Raw genomic sequence first — 21547 nt, forward strand, 5'->3', positions numbered from 1 at the left:
TTACAGCTCCTGGATCTTCTGAAACATATAGTATTTTTTAGATGAGTCTTAGTCTCAAGGCTTCATGTTATCTTTTTGCTGCACAATTATGACTTTCATTTGATCTTTCATTTATTAAAACATGTTTCCTGGTATAAGGTGAATCTGGTTTAACATTAAGGAGTGAGGTTTCACAGAAACGGCTAAAGCAGTGTTAACAGCTCACTTCTCCCTTTCTCTCTTTGCATAAGACCCCAGAGCTTCTCCTACCCTTACACCGTCACTTCTCTTCCAGCTTCTTTTTCCTAGCTGAAGTGCTGTTTGTATGTCTGGTGCTTCCATTAGTTAGCTTATAGTGAAAACAGAGGTCAGATGAATGTTGGAACTGATGTAAAAGGATGGGAGGGAAGCAAGGATATCCCTTCTAATAATAGCAAAGCAATGGTAGGTTAGTTACCATGGACTATCACCCTTAAGGTGCCCTGGCTAAGGCTAAATTCTGTTAATGAGAAACAACCTAGAAAGACCTGTACTCCTCTGTTCCTTTTGTGCAGGGGATGGTAAATTATCATCTCAGGCTGATATGGTGAAATAGCATCAATCATTCACTTTATCTCTGTTGTGTTTTGGGATTTGTTTGGGTGTGGGTGTGGGGAGCTGGGGGCTTTTGTTGTTGTTTGGGGTTTTTTTGTTTGTTTGTTTTTTTAAATACCTGCTCTCTGACAAGTTCATCATGTAGTAGTCAATGTCTGATTTAGGTTTGCTCAGTGTTACGTGGTGCTGCACACTCTTTCTGCATGAAGTGGTCTCTTAAACCATTCATACAACTGAATCTCTGCTTTCATAGATCTGATTAAGGGCAAAAGAGGATTATTAGTTTTATTAGTCTTGTGCAGCTGGTAGTGCTGTTGTAAAGATTCATTTTTCCAGTCCGTTCCTTTGCTGCATCTTCTTGGAGTTCCTGCAGCCTATAACTTAAACTTACCTGTATCAGCCAGGAGCCCATAGATACTTAGTGACTTTCCAATACTGAATGAGCTGTTGTGTGTGTTGGGTATTAGAGTGGTATCACAGGTCAGCGAGTTGCCTTTTTCGGGTAAGACATTTTCCTATTGAATAATAGGAATCCATATTAGCTAATCAGTGGGTTATTGGTCTATGACTAGGTAGGTCTGGGTGCAACAATCCTTAGTGAAAACTGGTGTCAGCTTTAGGATTAGATAGACAACATCAAAAGGCAAAGCATTTATATATTTTCTTTTCAGAAGAATTTAGGAGCTAACCAAATATGCACATTTTTCTTAGAAAATTCTCATCCTATGGGGGCTTGCTTACTTAATATACACAGGTGCTTCTTTGCTAAAATAAGCATTTCATTCAAATAGTTTTGATGTAACCGATTGCATTATTTCAGGCCAAGAAGAAAGATGTAGCCACATCTTGACAAAAAGTATCACTTCCTTTGCATCTCTACTATGCAACAGAATCCAGCTCCCTAAAGATAAAATAGTAACATAATAATCTAGTTAACACTTCAGTTGTAACGGACTGAGGCAATAGGTGCTCTTCAGAGGAAAGACAGGCCCGATTTTCACATAAATGATCGTTCAGTCTCTCTAATGCATATACTGTGCATATAGTCAGTCTTACGTTTTTGACAATGTGAAGAGTTAACTTTTTTGCTTGAAGCTTTTATGGTACATCTTGATACTATGTTTTAAATCATGAGCATTCTTGTGTTGCATGGCAGGAGAAAAGTGTTACTTTTTTTTTAATTTAAAAACACAGAAGTCTCCTTGCTCATGACTAGACACCAAGAGAGCCTCTACATTTACTCATTAGTCTTTTTTGTGTAAAGGTGCAGAACACAAAAGGAGAGAAAGTATTGCAAAGAGCTGGATCCTTTACTGTGCTGTCACTCTAAGAAACATATTTTGTTATTGTTAGAGCAGTAACTCTAAACTTGGTAAATTATAGTCTCGTTACCCTGAGCTTTTTCTTTTTAAAGATTGCTAATGGATCTTTGTGTGAGTACTGTTTAACATCACTATCAGTTAAAGGAATGGTGCAATTATTTATATAACACGTTCAATTAAAAACAGAGTGGCATACTCCATGGCTGTTAGGGTGAGTTTGTTCTAGTGATACCAGTGGTATCAAGCAGTTCCATTACAGTCTCTTGTTTTCACAACCACCATAACTCTGCATTAACACTTACTGATTGGAATATTTTTCATACAGAGACTATGTATGAGTACTGACTTTGCCTTTTAACACTTCTAAATATCTGTTTATTTAAGTTCTGGAAATATCTGTGCTACTGTACATTGTTGGAATTCTTGACTAGCAAGCTAAAAGTAAAACACCTAAAATGTGAAAATTGGCAGAGGCATAGATAAAGTTTCGGCTGAGCACTTTGCTTTAAAGAAATTTAGTTCTGACTTTTCAATATTTATACTTAAACTGTCTTGCACAAAAAAAATAAAATCTTAAATATATCAATGTATATATTTTATATATAGACACATACAAACTATAAATATTTATAAATTAGACACTTGTTGGTTCAGTAATATAAAATTCTGCTGAGCTAACAGATATATTTTTTCCCTTACTCTTAAGAAAAACTTCCCTACCTCAGGGGCTGAACCTGCAAGGCTAATGTTTAAATTTTTTTTAACTTGAATTTTAATATTGCAAAAAAACAAAGGGCAGAATTTCAGAAAGCTTCAAATTCACTGAAATCATGATTCCTAGTAGAGGTCAAAATATATTCTAAGTGTCTCTTCATACTTTTGGAAGTCCTACTTGAAATAGTTCATGCAGTCTACTTTTAGCTAGTTTGCAGAATGCTGTGGGGGTTTTGTTTTGTTGTTTTTGGTTTTTTTTTTTTGTTTTGTTTTGTTTTTTTACTTTTTGTTTTGTTGGGGTTTTTTTTTACTTTTTTCCTTTCCTTAAAGATGCACTGTAATTTGCTATGTATCATAAACTGTCATTGCACATGCTTTATGTATGCAATACACAGAATATCCAGGACAGTCTTAGTTTTGATTTTCTGGCATATTAGTCCATAATTTTAAAGTTATAAGAATGCCTTTAGTTAATTTTTGGTGGCATTTGAAAACCATCAGTTCAATTCCACTGCAATTTAGTAATAGCATTGATGTTGCAGTTGGCTGTGCTGCAGCGTGACCCTGCACAGCAAGGCTTGGTGGGTGCTCAGTGGCAGAGCTTGCAGGTATAGAACCATAAAGCATGGGTTCCTTTCAGCTGGAAAACTGCAGAAAAATGTTTCTGATAGCTTTAACTGGATATAGTTGGGATAAAGTTGCCTGTGGATCAAAGTGAAAACATGAAACAGGCTAGACCTGCTGGCAGCTTTCCAGCTGCTTCTTTGCAGGGTTTATATTCTTTTACCTACCCCATCCCAGCCTAGGGAACCAGGTGCATGCTGCCAATTAGTCTTGTCAAGACAGCCCAGAGCTTCTCTTGACAAGCCTGACTGCTGACAGCAGCTGTGGGGTAGTTTTAGGCAGGATTTTAACTCCTTGCTTGCCAGGTACTTTGCAGGTTAAATCTCCTGGTCTCATTCTGCAGTTATTCCAGTATGCTTCTATTTTATGAAAACATGTTTTATACAGAAACTGAACTAAGATTGCCAGTGGTGCTATAGTGAGAGTTTACTTGTCAAAATTCTGGCATGAAAGAATGTAGCTTGGGACTTAAATCATAATGAAGGTCACTTTATAGATCTGTGGTTGCTATCAGAACTATCTATCCCAGGCCACCACCTTCTTCATGTAGAGTGTAGCTGTAGCTGGATAAGACACCAGGCTGGTCCAGCAATTTTCTCCCCAGCAGCTTGAAGTTTAATCTCTCTTCAGTATTGCAGCGGCATGAGGGAGTTTGACTGATTTACAGGTCATCCATTAATATAGTTATACTATAAATTATAACTAAATGTTTCATACTTTTAAACATTTCAAGTAATTCATGTTGCTGCAAAGAGAAGCTTGTTTTTAGTTGTGGAATTTTCCTGAGTTTTCTTGTCTTTTAAGTGTGTATGAGCTTACTACTATCAAGCGCTTTGCTCCAGTAATGTTAGCAGTGAACAAAAAATACAGGTGCTATCCATAAACCTCAGTGGGTTTTTTATTTTCATTAGAAATGGCAAATTTATGAGCTGAGCAACTCATAGTGCAAGAGAATATTGTTTTTTTTAAGTGCAGGTAGCAACATTTAGTTTTCAGGTTAACACTAACTTCATAATTGCAGTTCCTAAGAAATCACAGCTTAGGCTGTCATTCTTCTCAGTTGTTGGGGTTCTAGAAACTTTTGAACTTCTGGGTCTATTTCACTCAAATTTGAAAGAAAGGCAGCTTTTTTTAGTATGTCTTGCAAACTGCACAAATAAGCAATACTGTTTTTTCCTGTGTAGTCACCACTGTTGATACATCACTAGAGAAAGACAAGTAGAACTTTGTTTTCATCAATTTTAAGAGGTGGCAGCTAGCTAGTTTGTATTTGAGCGTATGATCTTTTGCTTGGTCAGATAGAAGGGAAATATGGGAAGTAGCTGGAAGCATGAGAAGAGCTCTGTATGTAAAGGAGGTGCTTGTAAGCTGGTGGGGGGCAAGGGTACTATGGTCAGGGAGAGGCATTAGGCAGGCTGTTGAGGTTTTGAAAAATGTAGTGAGAAGAAATAAGACTGTTAGTATAAATTGATCCCAGAACAGAGGGGCTAACTGTTTGCAAAATAGCCAATTTGCAATTGAATGAAATCCTCTGTTTTCAAAATATCTTAAATTGGATGTTTCTACTGAGCTACTTAAGGATGTGGGATATGATTGACCCATCTTTTCAACTTTGCTTCAAATTTCCTTTGCTTTTAGTGAGGCATAGCTATTAAGGTATGTTTTTCTTTAACTCAGAACTCCCAAGAATTACATATGAATAACCATTAGATCACTCATTATATCAGTTTGAGAACTCTTTATATTTTTGTCGTGGTTTAACCCCAGCCAGCAACTAAACACCACGCAGCCGCTCACTCACTCCCCCCCCATCCAGTGGGATGGGGGGAGAAAATCGGGAAAAAAAAGTAAAACTTGCAGGTTGAGATAAGAACGGTTTAATAGAACAGAGAAGAAGAAACTGATAATGATAACACTAATAAAATGACAACAGCAATAATAAAAGGATTGGAATGTACAAATGATGCACAGGGCAATTGCTCACCACTCGCCAACCAACACCCAACTAGTTCCTGAGCGGCGATCCCGCGCCCCCCCCCCCCCCCCCCACTTCCCAGTTCCTATACTAGATGGGACGTTACATGGTATGGAATACTCTGTTGGCCAGTTTGGGTCAGGTGCCCTGGCTGTGTCCTGTGCCAACTTCTTGTGCCCCTCCAGCTTTCTCGCTGGCTGGGCATGAGAAGCTGAAAAATCCTTGACTTTAGTCTAAACACTACTGAGCAACAGCTGAAAACATCAGTGTTATCAACATTCTTCACATACTGAACTCAAAACATAGCACTGTACCAGCTACTAGGAAGACAGTTAACTCTATCCCAGCTGAAACCAGGACAATTTTAGAACTTGACAGAGAAGGATATGCTTCATTAGTGTTCTTAAAAGTAGAAACAAATTCTGCCCAACTAGGGGAGAGCTCCATAACTTTTTCTCAGAGTACTTATGGCTTTTTCAGAGGTCATCAAGAGGGCTGCCGTACTGAACGTGAACACTGACTGGAACCATTTATTCTGCCCACATGAATTGAAAAAAAGTATATTGGCAGCTTCTTTTTGAGGAGAGTTAAACATAGCAGTGCAGAAAACATTATTTCAGCGAGTCACCTAGAGTTCTCTTCCGTAGTGGGTATCTTTGCTAACTTAATGCTTTTTCTTGTAACTTCACCTAATCATTTGAAAAAGTAAAAGTTGCCTATTTAGGGTGTGTGGATGTAATTTAAAGGGAACGGCTTCTGTTTAATGTTACTTGTATGGATTTACATGTTAGTGTGAGTGGCCATCAGGATACTGCCTAAATGATTTGAGGGTGTCTTTACTTAGAATTAATATGTATCATTGTCTTGAACTGGCAGAGCTTCTATCATAGATATCTATCAGTATGTGGAGTTCCCAGTAGATCTGTATAGCATTATTTCTGTATTAGTATCTGAAACTTATGTTTGCTATGTGTATTTCTGTGATCCTTATATAATTAGAAATGCTAGCTTTGTTCATGATGGTTGTATTATTATCCACTAGACTTGTGTAAGTACACGGAAAAGAGTACTCCAGAAACAACTGTCTCTCTATCTTTAGTTCAGTGTTGTTCATGTTCTCCTCTTCCATTGATGTTTTTCTGTTTAAGTGATTTTAGATTTTTCTGAACAGAAATGGATGGCAACTCTACAGTATTTTCTAATCTAACATGTGAACACATGTAGTCCTGACATTGTTCTTTTTGAAACCCCAAAGCCTAGTAAGGGGCTACAAGGATGTATCCCACTGTTCAAAATATCTTGGAACGATATTTTTTAACTGAAGTCACCAGTGTGTAGCTGCTTGGAAAGAAACTGGCAGATCATCAGCTATCCAAGCTAACACTGCTTTTTGCTCATTGTGAATTTGCACCAAGGAGAGGAGGAGATTACTTCTTAACTTTCAGGTTGGAATAATGGCAAAATATCATTATTTTTCTTTGACTTGACAGTCTGCCAGCTTAAGCCCTTGAAACTTGTAGCTTTCCCTGTATTTTAGAAGGACGCATCAAGCCAACTCCACATTTTATTTTTGAAGTAAAAGTTTTCAGTGGCTGAACTTTCAACATGAGTGTTCAAAGCAGCAGCTTAAATAGAGTCCTAATATCTCACTTTGCAGCCAGAGCCCCGCAGCTGATTAGTATATAGGCTTCAGATTGAGATTTCTCTTCAAAGTAGCCATCTTAATATCATGAGTAGAACTAACCAGTGGTACTGTGGAAGGAAGCAGTCTTGCCCTGGCTGCTGCTTCCTCCTTCCTCATCTGCTCCTCCCTTGTGTTAACATGAGCGTTTATGCAGAAGTCATAAACCAGATGGAGTAGATGATTGAGACTTTTTCTGAGAATTCGTTTTAGTCTGGATCAGTTCCTTGAGCTGGTTGACTGGGCAGCCATATGGTGTACAGACCACCTCCTGCACCAGCACAGGTGGCCAGGAAGAGGCTGACGCCATTTCTTTTGGTTGCAGTGCTGACTTACACCAATTTTGTGTGTTGTTGGAATTACAGCTTGGTATTCTTTACCTCTTCTTGGCAGGTTTGAGTTTTGATTTGGGTATTCAGACATTCAGATTCTTCTTTCTCCCTATACAACTGCACTTCCAAATTATCAGAGCCTGCTAGGAAAAAAACAGTAGCACTTTGCCCTAATAAGGCTTTCATGAACATTTGAGACACTTGGCCCCTTTACCTTGTCTAGTTAAAAAAAATAACAGCCACCTCTTCCAGCCCTCCAAATCAGTTCTTCAAGCTGTCTGCAGTGAGCACATTTGTGTGTGTGTGTAGAAAAATGCATGGTTCTGCTTAAGCCAACATATTCCTTGTTTTTTTAAGAAATGTTGTCTCTAGTATTACAGTAGTAATTCATTATTTCTGGAATGTGTGTTGGAAGGGAGGAGAATGCTTTGTAATCCTTAGTATTGCCCTTTCTTCCTTCCTCAAGTGGGTTACTTTAAATGGTAGGTGTTTGCCACCCTTATTCATTTTGACTGAATAAGGTTGAGGAGTGCTTATGTGAGCAGCTTTCCCTAGGAGCAGTAGCCTATAGCAGGCATTTGGCAATGTGCAAATTGGACATTAACCTCTTCAGCAAGCATACCTTAATGGAAGCAGATGTCTTTAATAATAGAGTGTCTCATCACTCCTGAGTGAATAAGTAAGGAACAATCCAAGTAGAAGTGTAGTCTCCCTCTGTTCCTTTTACTTCTACCTCCATGGTCCAAGGTGATATGCACCAGCATCACTGAATGTGTTAGCCTGCTTGCCTTTGTAGGCTTGTGCTAACATTGAACTAAACAGTGTGCAAGGAGCAGAGAGACTGTGATTTCTCTCCCTCCCCTCTTTTCCCTCCCCTTTCAGGTTATTGGTTTTGTTGACTTGTAATAATTGCCTGGTTTTGTTTTCCTTCAATGTTTTGTCCTTGTTATCTTTCAATGTTTTGAAGCTGCTATCATATGAAAGTACCAAAACAAGGAATTTTGTAGATTCTTGGTTTTGAAATAAGCATACTATACCTGTTTTGTAAGGTGTCATACCTTATGCAGTATATCAGCTTTTGTGAAGATGGTACATTTTTAGGAGTTAATATTTTGAATGTAATTTACCATATCAACTAATTTTTAAATTGGGTAACACTGTGAGAGTGAAACAAGTGTATCATCTTTAGGACAGAGCACGACCTTGGCTTTGAATGTTCATCCGAGGAAGTCACAGGCAGAAAGCTCCAGCTAGATCTTGTGACACTTCTGGAAAGAGTAGTCTGAGTTTTCAGAGTAATCTATTAATATGTGGTATTTCAGGATTACAAACTGGTTGTAGTTATTGTCTTTATTTAAATCATATTACACAAATGGTATTCCTAGCCCTCTCTGTAGTTTCATCATTTGTACACTCAGAATACTTGAAGACTACACTCATGCAAACTTCATGGCTTTGAATGTCTCTAAATTTACTGCAAATGGGAATATAGTGTTAAGATACTACTGTTCATTGCTTCTGTAATCCCTGAAGAGTGCTTACTGCCTGTTGTTTCTTTAAGGTAACTTCTGGCAGTTTAAAGCAGATAAAAATACTTTTTAGTTGAAAAGAGATTGCTTTAGGAACATTAGTATAACTTTTCTGTTTCTTAGAAAATCTACAAACTGATGAATTCACTTTGCAGATTTTTTTGGAATTAAATTTATTTTCTGTTTAGGCTAAAATAACCACTGGCAGTGCTCCTTTGTAAAACCAGGATGTCTTTAGGGCCAGTTCAGAAGTAATTTGTATTTTGTCAACCTTAGCGCTGCTACAAGAAAACTGTGAAACCACACATCAGTTGCACATTGATTTAAACTAATTTAAAATTACTAGATTGAATGTTAAATACTTTACCAATGACTCAAGTTTTATTCTAATACAAGGTTGAGAGGTTTAACTGAGACAGTCGCCCAAATTCAAGAAAGTGTTTTCCATTAGCAAAGGATGGTTCCTAAAGCAACCACTCCCTCCTGGAGCCACAGGGCAGCTTGTCCAACAGGCTGTGTCAGCTGGCTAGCAATGGTGATGTGATAGGAGGTACATTGACTGTTCATGTTTCTGAGCAGAACTGAGGAATAATAATGATGTATAAAGTTAAGATAAGTACCATTAAGCATGAAATTTCAAGATAAGCTTCCATATCCTTTTTAGATATTTAATGAGTCAAAATGGTTAGTATGCAGCCCCTTTGCCACCTGTGCCCAGTAAAACAGCATCACTGCTTTTATTTGGAATGCAGGTATGTCTTCAGAGGCCTGCATGACCTACTGTTTTAAGTAAGGCTTTATTGAAAATTGTATAACCCTTATTCTAGCAACTTAACCTTTTGTTTGCTCTGTTAAGGACTTGCTCTGAACCAATTATAGTAGGTGTTACTGTCTTGTGTTTGTAGACTCACTAGGAACATAATAGGGAAAAGGAAATGAGTGTAAATGTTGAAGTTGCAAAAGAACTTTACTTTTGCTTTAATCTTTTTGTACTACAATTTTGTACTTGTAACTCTATTACTCTCTAGAAAGATTACTTCCATGGAATCCTTCCACAGTAGTAGTATGGCCTAACTTTAAAAACATTTCAGCAATTTTAGTGCTTCCAGAGGTGAATGGAAACTAATAATGTTTAGTGCTTTCCTGACATTACTCTGGAGTTTCTGCCTAGGAATATTAACTTTTAATATTGACCTAGTGGTTGTTCAAACCCATAGTTTTTTTTGTTCCAGTAAATATGCATCATATTTGAATACTTTTCCTCCTGTTCTGCATGTAAAGCTTTAACATAAGTTCCCAGTGTTTTCTCTTAACTCTTACTCCTGTCCTGGGCTTGGTTCTAGTGTGGAGAAGCAAATTATTCTCTTCTGTCCTGTTACTGTTAGATTTCTGACAGTAGTGTGAGCATACTAAATCCCTCAACTCCTCTTGGGTTTCTGAAAAACGATGATTATTTTAGGGAAGTGCTGACCTACTCTTTTATTAAAAAAACTTGTCTTGTGTTCCACTTTCCCATTTTTACAATCATGGTTCATATTCCTCTTGCTTCACAATCATGTAACATCCTTGTGTCAAGTACAGCAGTTGCTTACCTGGAAAAGTAATATTAGAAAAGTGTGTATTTTTAGCTGCCTTTTGATGTGATGTAGCAGCTGGAAACAAGGAGGAGAGGCAGTATGAGGTGATCTGACAGCACTGCTAGCCACAACTTGGGAACCACTGCTTTGGACTTGAGACCAAAATGTGGGGAAATGATTTTTACAGGCCTGAGTATGCCCCTTGTGCCTGGCACTTCAATAATCCAGATGCTGTGGCTTTGCTCTTGGTTCTCAAAAGCTTCATTTGAGGGTCCTCCCCTGAACTCTATTTGACAAACGTTAATAGATGAAAAAGAAAGTTCTGTGAAGCTTTTTGTTTATGTTAATATGCATTAAAAATATATAATGAGCAGGTAGTTCCAAGCACACATTTAAGATATAATTAGTAAAATCTCCCTTTGATACCAGTGACTACTTGCAAATATCTAAGTTAAAAAGATATTCTAACAACTAACAAAAATACCGGTTTTCTCTTTGTAGTAATCATGTCCACAACTTGGAGAAGGAATCTAGCAAGTTCGTGTTGAGGTTTATTCTCAAGACAAGATACAGTGACTCATATGCTTTTCTGGGTAAGAAGGGTATCTATATTCTCTTGAGTATGACAAAAAGTAGTTAACCTTTTAAATTTAACTTTTGAAAAGTACAGTCTGTCAAGCCAGTATGGTGGGGGTTTTGTGGGTGGGTGGGGGTGGTTGTTTGTTTTTTCTTTGTTCTTGAAGCTTTCTGGGCAAGTGTAGAGAACTTTTTCCACCCATCTAACAGTCTAAAGATGTTCTAGACTAACAGTGCAACGGAAGAGCAATAATGAGCAATTGTAGAATAAAAGACACCACTGAATAGTGTATGACTGTTTGGTTAGAAAAGTAATTCCAGTTCATTGTCACAAAGACATGTACTGTTTCTAGCCTGATTTCCCAAGGGAATGGAGGTTCCATACTCTCTCTTCCTTTTCCTTTCCCCCAAATTTTGAACATCCCTGTGACTAGGAAGAGAAAGAAATGTACAACTTGAGAGAAAAGTGGGTAGAAGTCAACTTTATGTATACTGTGTTGACAGGCTGGCAGCCAGCAAACATATGCTGCCTCCTGGTCAGTGTGGGTATTCTGAGACACCACAAACAGCTGTGTTGTTGCAGTGGTGCGATACATGGTTATATGGTTCCTACAAATCTGTACATGATCTGACTTTATTAGTTCTGCTGCTCTTAGAACTCCCCCAGTCCACCAGCTTGGTCCAGACAATTTCAGAAAAAAACAAATCCAGGAATTTTTTTTAATCAGGAAGATGTTCCTTGCTCTTTGCTTACTCGCTTTTATGTATGCACAGAACTCTGTAGCATCTTCTATGTATAACATTTCTCTGCAAGAGTGTCCCTCTTTAATAACTACTTGGATGGTGTTCAGATTGGCATTAGCACTGTGTTCTAGTTAACTTGTGCCAGTCGTCTCCAGAGACTGTTAAGGCCTGACTTCCCTGCCCCCTGCTGCATCCACACTAAATTCTTAACGTTTTAGTTTATGCAATTGGATGTAGATACCTAGCTTGCTGGGTTTGCTGAAGTATCTCAGGAGGGGATGAGGAAGAAAGGTTTTGCTCCTTTTGCTGTCCCTATAACAGTTAGGTGTTTCATGTTCATTATCCTTTCACGATTCTCATAAAATGAGAATGATTCTCTGACTCTTCGAGTCTCGGTGGATTCTGCTATAAAATTATGGGCTTACAGCTGTGCTTTTATCTTAAGGGACTTCTAGACTGGATCACTAGAGTATTGCTTACTTGTTTATCATCCACAATATTTCATGAGACCCAGTGCATTCAATCACTGCTTCAGATTCCATTCTAGCTGTGAACAGAAAACATGCAGCAACAGAGGAATGCTGCTTCAAAATAATATGTTTCCAAAGAACAGAGGAGTTTAATTAAGAGTTAAATTAATAAGATGACATCTTTTAGTCCTTTAAGTTTAGCACTTCTCTCAGAACTTAATTAGATCTAATTTAGCTTGGCATTGCCTGGCTTTAAGTACAGAATTAGCCTGTTTCTCTGTCCTAGGGCAGTCCTGTGTTTTTGGCAGTCTTGGTCCAATTATCGAACTCAGTTTCTAAAGAAGTAGTTGCACACTACACAATACACACTGCTAATGTTTTTATATTTTTACTGTATCTTCATGATTCACTGTCATTGTGTTTCTGCTGCATATCTGCTTTCTTTTTAAGTGTCTTACTAAAAACAGAAAAGCTCCTTGGGGTCTTTCATTCTTTTGTATCTTAAGTAATAAAGCCAGACTTTTTTTTTTTACATGTTTCATATGTATGGCTTTTATTAATATATTGGAGACTTTGTAATTCTAAAATTCTGCTGATACCTTGCTGTCTTTCCTTGTCTTTTGGTGATTGCCTCATCTAAGACTGCTGAATAATTCCCCCCCCCCCCCCCCCCCCATTTCTATTTTTTTGCTAATTTTTTTAACCTTGTCAGTTTTAGTGGGGAATTTATCTGACCTGTGGCTGGAGCTTTTGCTTTTACATGGTGTATCTGGACATTTGCAGTGCACTTGTTGGATTTCACTAACTGCTGTCATCGTTTGGAGTGACTTGAATAGTTCTTTTTCAGGATTTGTTTTACTGCTGCTTATTGGAAGCTTATCAGGGAGTCATACCTTACATACGACTTAAAGGTTCTTCCTAAAATGAAGAATTTTAGACTGCGTATTTCCTGTGCATCAAATACAACTATGCAGACCTACCTACATGCCTACAGAAAAATGGGAGGACCTGCTTGTAAATAAAATGTTCATAATTTCCCAAACATTTTCTTCATGGTGATTTTTCTAAGTATGAAAATGGTGTGATGCATGTCACTTCCACATAACTGTACAAACACTAGGGCACTTTTTCAAATGTAGTGTGTTCAATTAACAGTAATCTTGACTCTAACTTGATTGATAACTGAATGTATATCCTCATTTTCTTAAACTATATTTTTATTTTAATATTTCTTCTCCTCTTGAATTTAGATAACATAATCCATGGATAAAGTAGGAAAGATGTGGAACAGTTTCAAATACAGGTGCCAGAATCTCTTCGGTCATGAGGGTGGAAGCCAAAATGAAAATGTGGTTGTAAACTCCAGTAGTTGCTCATCTGCTAAAGAGAAAGCTATCCAGATAACTGATCTGGCTCAACAACAACCCAGCAGCCCTTTGAGAGAAAACGTTGCTTTGCAATTAGCTTTAAGTCCTTCAAAGAATTCGGCAAGGCAGAACCAAAACTGTGTCACAGAAATTCCTCAGATTGTTGAAATAAGCATTGAGAAAGAGAATGACTCGTGTGTCACCACGGGAGCTAGACTTGCTCGAAGGGACTCTTATTCTCGGCATGCTCCTTGGGGTGGGAAGAAGAAGCATTCCTGCTCTACCAAAACTCAGAGCTCCTTGGATACTGAAAAAAGATTTGGTAGAACACGAAGTGGTTTGCAGAGGAGGGAGAGAAGGTATGGGGTGAGTTCTGTCCATGATATGGATGCAGTATCAAACAGGACAGTAGGTAGCCGTTCTCTGCGACAGCGTCTACAAGATACTGTTGGGCTGTGTTTTCCCATGAGAACTTACAGCAAACAGTCCAAACCTCTGTTTTCTAACAAAAGAAAGATCCATCTCTCTGAACTAATGCTTGAGAAATGCCCTTTTCCTGCAGGCTCAGATCTGGCTCAGAAGTGGCATCTGATTAAACAACACACAGCGCCTGTGAGTCCTCATTCAACTTTTTTTGACGCATTTGATCCTTCTGTGGTTTCCACAGAAGATGAAGAAGACAGGCTCAGAGAGAGACGTAGACTTAGTATTGAAGAAGGGGTTGATCCCCCTCCCAATGCCCAAATACATACTTTTGAAGCTACAGCACAGGTTAATCCATTATATAAATTGGGACCAAAGTTAGCCCCTGGTATGACTGAGCTGACTGGGGACAAAAACATAACATCTCCAGGGAACTGTGACTCTGAAGAGGACACAACAACACTTTGTCTGCAGTCACGCAGGCAGAAGCAGCGTCAGATGTCTGGAGAGAGCCATGGCCATATCAGCAGGCAGGGGGCTTGGAAAGTGCATACTCAGATTGATTACATCCATTGCCTTGTGCCAGACTTACTTCAGATCACAGGTAACCCATGTTACTGGGGTGTGATGGACCGCTATGAAGCAGAAGCACTTCTGGAGGGTAAACCCGAAGGCACTTTTTTGCTCAGGGATTCTGCGCAAGAGGACTACCTCTTCTCTGTGAGCTTCCGTCGTTATAACAGATCGCTACATGCACGCATTGAGCAGTGGAATCACAACTTTAGTTTTGATGCCCATGATCCCTGTGTGTTTCACTCCTCCACTGTTACAGGGCTTCTGGAACACTACAAAGATCCTAGCTCTTGCATGTTCTTTGAACCGTTACTTACTGTATCTCTGAACAGGACTTTCCCCTTTAGTCTGCAGTATATCTGCCGGGCAGTAATCTGCAGGTGTACTACGTATGATGGAATTGATGACCTTCCTCTACCCTCAATGTTGCAAGACTTTCTAAAGGAGTATCACTATAAACAAAAAGTCAGGGTGCGATGGCTGGAGCGGGAACCTATAAAAACAAAGTAAATGGAAATCAGAATAAGCTTCTAGAATACGTGCATTACAGTTTAACTGCAGCGAGTGCACCAACAATGGCTAGCTTTTCTGCAATATCCTATTTAAGCTGAGTGTTAGTATCCTGTCAGATGCTGCCTGCTGTTAATCAAACTAAGTTGTGATGCCTCTTGGAAACAATAAGCAGACACAATTCTGCACGTTTTTCATTAAGGCCTAATGAAAATATTTTTGCTAATTTCTATATATTTTGTTTCCCTTTTATAGCTGTAGTAATTGGATGAAGAAACTACGAGGCATTTTCCATGGGGCATTCATGTAATGCTAATAAAGGCATTATCAGAGAGGTGGTTTTGCTAATATTTGAAGTATTTTTTTTAAATTATCTTCTTGAAAACTTTCCAGTACTCAAAGTACTAATTTAGTTCACAAACAAGTTTCCAAATACTAGTGAATGAGAGTATTTTCTTTTAATGAAGAGCAGTTCATTAGAAGCAGTCCATTAAGAGTTAATGGTGTTTTGATGTTAATAGATGAATCATGCTTTTCTCCATGTATAAGGCTTCCTAATTGTTAAGACTTGAATATGCCTGCTCGGTACTGTAATTCTATTTTAAAACACTTGGAGATTTAAGTGGCATTGTTAGCAAAAGTAATACTGTCTTGGACAGTTAAATACCTTCCAGTGTGAATTACTGATTCAGTGGCAGGACACGGGCTTAGATTATTGCCATAAAACAAAAGGTTGCCTTTTTTGCCTGAACAGAATTTGGTGTCCTGACTGCTAGTAACTTACAATGGAAGGTAATAGTGAAGAGAAAAAATGTTTAATTATTTAAAGTTGTCTGATTATTTTTATGGAGAAAATTACAAGTGGTTGAATTATTATAATCAGAATACAAAATCTGACAGATCTGAAATAAATGTCAGATTTCAAAGGTACTGTTACATTTTATTTGTAAATAACTTTCCATTTGCGCTTTTAAAAATGTTTTAATATGCACTGATTATAGTTTCAACAGATTACTTGGAAACAAGATTCTAAGTTCTGTTTGCTTATTTAATTGGAGATGGAACTTAAAATAGTTCTGTCTTGGACATTTTTGCACTAAAATTTTGTTGGAATGCCCTGACCCCTCTTTAATGTTTTATACCAATTATGAGTGCTCCCTAGTTTCTTTACCAGCTGCTACAGTATGTTATTACTTACTTCTCTATGGCAGTGACCTGTGCGAGGTAGGGAACATTTTGGCTGCAAGTACTATAAACATTATTCTTGTATGCTATGCTAACCCTTCTATTGATGTATTTTTCTGCTTGCTGTGCCTTGTTCTGGCTTTTTGTGCTAATAAAGTACAGTATGTTCAGTGTTATACTTGTATATCTGCTCTGTTTTTATATATTCACGTAACTTGTAGCAGTTAACTGAATTTTTAATAGGCTTTTCTTAGTACTTAGTATAGGTAATGCACAAATAGTGTGCAGTTGAATATCGGTTGGTCAGCACACCATATTCCTGGTTTTTGTTACATGCTTATCAGAAACCTGACAGTGTACACCATTGAATGTTTCTGTAGTCACTGCAAAGTAATGGACTTGTCTGCAGACATAGATAATTTTACAGTTTTTGTCATGTAAAGGATAAATGTTAAGCAAAAACTATTTGAAAACATTATCAATCCCCTGAAATGGTTGCTGAAGGTGTTTCAGCGCGTTATATAGCTAACTGCTATGCTTAATGTATTGATACTCCCCACTGAGTAAGGAATGGTTATTCCTGTAAATTGACAGTACAGCAGTGGCATTTGTTCACTTTTGGACTATTTTAATAAATAGATGTATACGCAAACTGGCCAAATGTCCTGTTTTTACCAAAGAATACTGTCAATTTATGTTGGGGTATTTTTTTAGAAAAAAACTAAGAGTGGAGAGGTGCAATTTCTGTTCTATCAAATATTTATCGCAAGCTATGATAAACCAAAGTATTTGACAATTTCATCTGAACTTAACTAATGTATATGTTTATGTTGGTAGAGCTTAAAACTTTTACATCGATGGTGGTGTAATTTTGCTTGAACTCACGATGCACCTGAAGGGGAATGGTTTAAATACTTTTGTAATGACTGGAACGGCACTACATAGAAGCTCATACTGCAAGGGGTTAATCTGAAGCACCCAGAAAGCACTTTAAAACATGTGTTTATATGCTTGTGGAAAATCTGTGATCCTGTTATGCATTCTTTGTAGTAGCTTATCTTTTTTCATGTGTTGAAAGACTTCAACTGTTAAAATAGAGCTTTGTTTAGAATATGTAAATAATAAGTTTATGTAAGTATGTGTACAAATGTGCTAATTGTCACTTAAGATTTGTGTATGTGTCATTGGATATGCAACTCCTGGTTTAAAATCTGCTCTAAGCATAGAAAGAGGAAGAAAGTCACCAGCATGAAATTGCACCTAAGTGTACCTTCGCTGTGCCATTCTTACTGTTCCCTCAGTTGGATTTGAATTCCAGATGAGTTTACTTTAAATCATGCTTTCAGTATTAGTATTATACAGTCAACCTGCAACCAAGCTTTGTCCCAATGTGGGGACCTGTTTTTTGTTTACACCCATTGCAGTTGCTTGTCATAAACTAGCTGATGAGATCCTAGCTGTGACATTATCAATGTGATCAGGAAAACACATTCATTTTAATTTTTTTTTTTAATCATGTGGTGGAATCTTTGGAAAAAAAAAATAAAAGCCCCAAACCCTTATCTCAGAAAGTTTGCTCTTGCCTTTGTGTAAATAATCTTTATGGAGAGGATTTATTGCTCCCTTAAAACACACAAAAAAGGAATGAGCTATTTCCCTACAACTTTTTTAAAGCTTTGCTTCACTGAAATATACAGAATAACTTGCTAGTGTGGTTATACTAAAAATACTCACTTTCTGAATTGTAGTAGACTTGAGCATTGACTACTCAAATTGCAGTGTATTTCCTAATAATTTTCAGTTCTAAAGGCACTAAAATGTTGAGAATGCAAGTAGTTGATTCCTCATTTCCGTTTGAGGACTATGCTTTAACCTTCTGATTTTGTGTAGAAATTCTTACGCATGTCGTCTTCAAAAGATGTGCACAAACCACTGATGTATCTTTCATTTTTTTAACAATAGGATTCAATGTAATAAGGTATGCTAGCATGATTCCAATCTAATTTGGTTACGTGCCAGATAAGTATTTGAGCCTCAATCTTGTAAAGCGTTCTTTTGAGGTTATTCTAATTTCTGCAGAAAGGGCTACAGAAAGGGCTCACTTGGTAGGATTATTTTGCAAAAAATCTTACAAAGGTCCTTGACCATATTTGAAAAGAACAGGGTGGTGGTGCTGTGTGGGAATTAAGATCTTCGAATACTTAGCACAACTTGGTGGTTTTAGTGTGTATAAATACACACATCATTGTATTTTAGAAATCAGCAACAGCTCCAGTTTACCAAAATACGGAAATTAAAATAATTGTAACTTTCATGTAACATGTTATCAAACATTGGAAAATCATTGTGTAAATAAAACAATGTCATTAATGCATTGACATGTAGCACATGGAGGGTTTTTACTTTAGTCAGATCATTGTTTTTAGAACAGAATTACAATTTAAAAAATCAGGGCTGTAAATCCAAATATTTTTAGACCTTTATGTCCCCATGGAATTGGAGAAAAGTAACTATACTACATTTTGACTATGTGTGGTGCTCTACAGGTTGGGGGTTTTTATCAGTTTTAAAGGCATAACTCTTCTGAAAATACTCTTAAGGACATGTAGACACTTGTCCAGATAATTTACTTGTCAGAATGAAACTTCTCTTAAAGTAAGTTACAAAGCCATGTTTTGCATTTATGTACTTTAAATTTTGTGTGTATTTGAAGACTTGTTGCTTACAAAATGATAGTCTTTAAATCAGAAGCAGACAGTCTTTGAAAGACCTGTCTGTGTATCAATAGTGTTTGGTAAGATGAATTCAAGCCTTTGCTAGGTGTCATTGTGACAGTTACTCAGGTCCTTAAGTCCATATTTAACTTTAAGGTTCTGCACTACTTGGAAACAAACAAAGATTCTGAATTTCTGTGATACAAAACTGATTTGCTTTAGTTTCTGTGTGTAAGCCAAAATATTTGCGGAATGCTTTAAAGCTTGTTTCTGCTGCAAAGTTGCATGTCAGACTGAAGCTGTCAAGTCAGAAGTTGCTGAGTACCAGAGACATGAATCTGCAGGGAGCATGGTTAGTTTGGTGGGATTTTTCCCCCAAGGTTACCTTGAAATACAGTATTTAATGGAAAAATATGAACTGAATCTTCTGTGATTTTTTTTCCTAAACATTATTTGTCTCCTTTTAAAACTATTCACATTTAAAATTATGAAAGTGCTTTTTGAGTCTCATTTTTCCTAGTGTTGTGAAATGATCATGTATGTGCCAAACCTTAGCCTGCAAGAGTCTACATAGCCCATATATATATACGTTAATAAGATGCCTCTAAGCATATGTGCATTCATGGTCTTTTTTGAAGCTACCTGAAGTACCCTACTATTGGTGAGCATTAATATATTGGAATTCTAAAAATTCTCTCAACTTTCTGTCTGTGCATGGCATGCATTGCAAATAAAAGGACTATTTTATCTGTATCTTCAGCTGTATGTATATATTATAGCCAGTTGACTGGTGTGTGTTTTCCTGTTATTGCCACACTTGCCTAAACAGTTGTCTCCTGACTGTGACTAAAGGAGATCTTAGATTTTTTTTGTTCATAATTGCTTTTTTAAAAAGTCTTAGAATAGGCAGAAATCAGGTCAGTTGGCTTTTGAAGTGTTAACTCTTACAAAGCATGGTATAACACTGCTAATTGCTCTCCTTTTTTGCAATAGTGCTGTACAAAGAATCATTTAGCTTGACCATGGGTTGTGTCTACTAAATGCAGATTACTTAAAATGTCTGAACTTTAAGGTTTGGTTTCAATTTTTAATTGAAAATGCTACCAGTGAGGCATTTGAAAAGAAAAAGAACGTTTTCACAGCAAGATACATAAAGTAAATGTTTTGTGATGAGGTAAGGATCTCTTGAAGATGCTTTTGAAGACGTTTCCCCCCACACACACTATGTCTTAAATCAAGACTCTTTAAAAGAAAAAACCCACCTCTTGATGCCTTTAACCTTACAATCATTTAAAGACTGAAAAGAAAGCTGGTGTGTTTCCTTAATTTGCTTGCATATTGCCATATTGATTTAAGAGTAGTTGTTTCAGGAAGCAAATATTAAATCTGTTATTTCAATGAAGCATTGCCATTTCTTTTTATAAAATATTCCGTTTACAAAAATTGTTTGTCAATAGGATGTTAACCTGATACTGTCTTTAAATCTATTGTTAAGGTAACTATTGTGTATATGCTTTTCAAGCTGAATAAATGTTCACTTTGTAAATTTGCGTTAAAGCTACAGCTGTTATCAGCCAGGTTTCTTAGGGCCAACACAATATATTTATAAGCTGAAGCTCCTGGTGCTTGACCCTTTTTTTTCTGTCTTCAGTAGAAAAAAACCCCAAACATAATTGTGTATGTGTGATATAGCTAACATTGCAAATTTTCTTCTTAAGCACACAGCTACACTGACAAGCAGAAGCGTATCTGAACTTGCTTGTCTGGAGTAAAGCAACCTCCCTGATTTCTCAGCAGGAGTTGTAACTTGGTGGCACGTTGGCAAAGAGGAAGCAGAATTAGGTTTTGTTCTTCTCTGAGCAGCTGTTAAATTGAACATGGTGTGTGCTTCCTGTGCGATAAAGGTATATTAACTTTTTTGTAGCCCTGAGAATTTTAATAGCTTTTGAAAGATACAAAAGTACTTGGCTGCTTTATCACTTCTTGCTTTCATACGTGTAGTTCTGCAAAAGCATGAAGAGATATATTTATTAAAATTGAATCTATGTAGTCACTAGCTGTATAAGCACTACTTTGTAATATCTTTATGGAGATAGCAAATTCCTACACAATTATATCTAACCTGTTTTGGGAGAATGAATAATGACACTGTGGGTACAAATTTATTCAGATTGCACTATAAACTTTCTTACCAGAAGCCTTCATTCTTACAAAAACCTGTGCGATCCCTGCACAGAAAAACTGTAGCTTTGGTGATGCGCTCTTTGGTAGGTGTCCAGAAAAGCAGCACCCAGATGGTCCCTGGACCTTTTCCTGACATTCCAGCTGAAGGGGCCCTGGCATGCCCATTGGGCACTCGAGGAGTTGTCTGGCAAGTGTGCCATGCTGAGCGTCGCCCAATGCCAGCACCTTGTACAACTGTGCTGGTTTAAGTCTCCCTAGCTTAGATGGTTTTTAACCTGCTGCAGCTTAAATGTTTGTCCACCCTGCCTAATTTGTCTTTGTTATCTGGTTGCCAAACTGTCTTGCGTCTTAGTACAGTACGAAAATGTGATTTATGGCTACCCAACCAGTGTATTAAGTAATAGATGGCTCTATCTTAATAAATGGGGTATAAACTACCATATTGTTTTCTTTTTATATTTGGGGGCAAAAAGT

At 37.4% G+C, this 21547-nt stretch overlaps 1 protein-coding gene across 7 annotated transcripts in view; it reads left to right on the forward strand.

Annotated features, from left to right (window-relative positions):
- SOCS5 (suppressor of cytokine signaling 5) overlaps window positions 1–16351 on the forward strand; it is a 32664-nt gene extending 16313 nt beyond the window's left edge. For 4 of the 7 annotated variants that reach the window (XM_069800316.1, XM_069800315.1, XM_069800317.1 and 1 more), the window contains exons 2-3: window positions 10829–10920; window positions 13368–16351. In XM_069800316.1, the coding sequence (XP_069656417.1) occupies window positions 13380–14990 (1611 nt within the window). In that variant the 5' untranslated portion in view covers window positions 10829–10920; window positions 13368–13379 and the 3' untranslated portion in view covers window positions 14991–16351. Of the gene's footprint in view, window positions 1–10474; window positions 10494–10828; window positions 10921–13367 lie in introns of those variants that run through there. The other 3 variants (XM_069800321.1, XM_069800320.1, XM_069800318.1) reach the window with 2 other exon arrangements.
- Window positions 16352–21547: the final 5196 nt, after the last annotated feature.

Source organism: Haliaeetus albicilla, chromosome 13 (genome assembly GCF_947461875.1).
Source record: "Haliaeetus albicilla chromosome 13, bHalAlb1.1, whole genome shotgun sequence".
NCBI lineage: Eukaryota > Metazoa > Chordata > Aves > Accipitriformes > Accipitridae > Haliaeetus > Haliaeetus albicilla.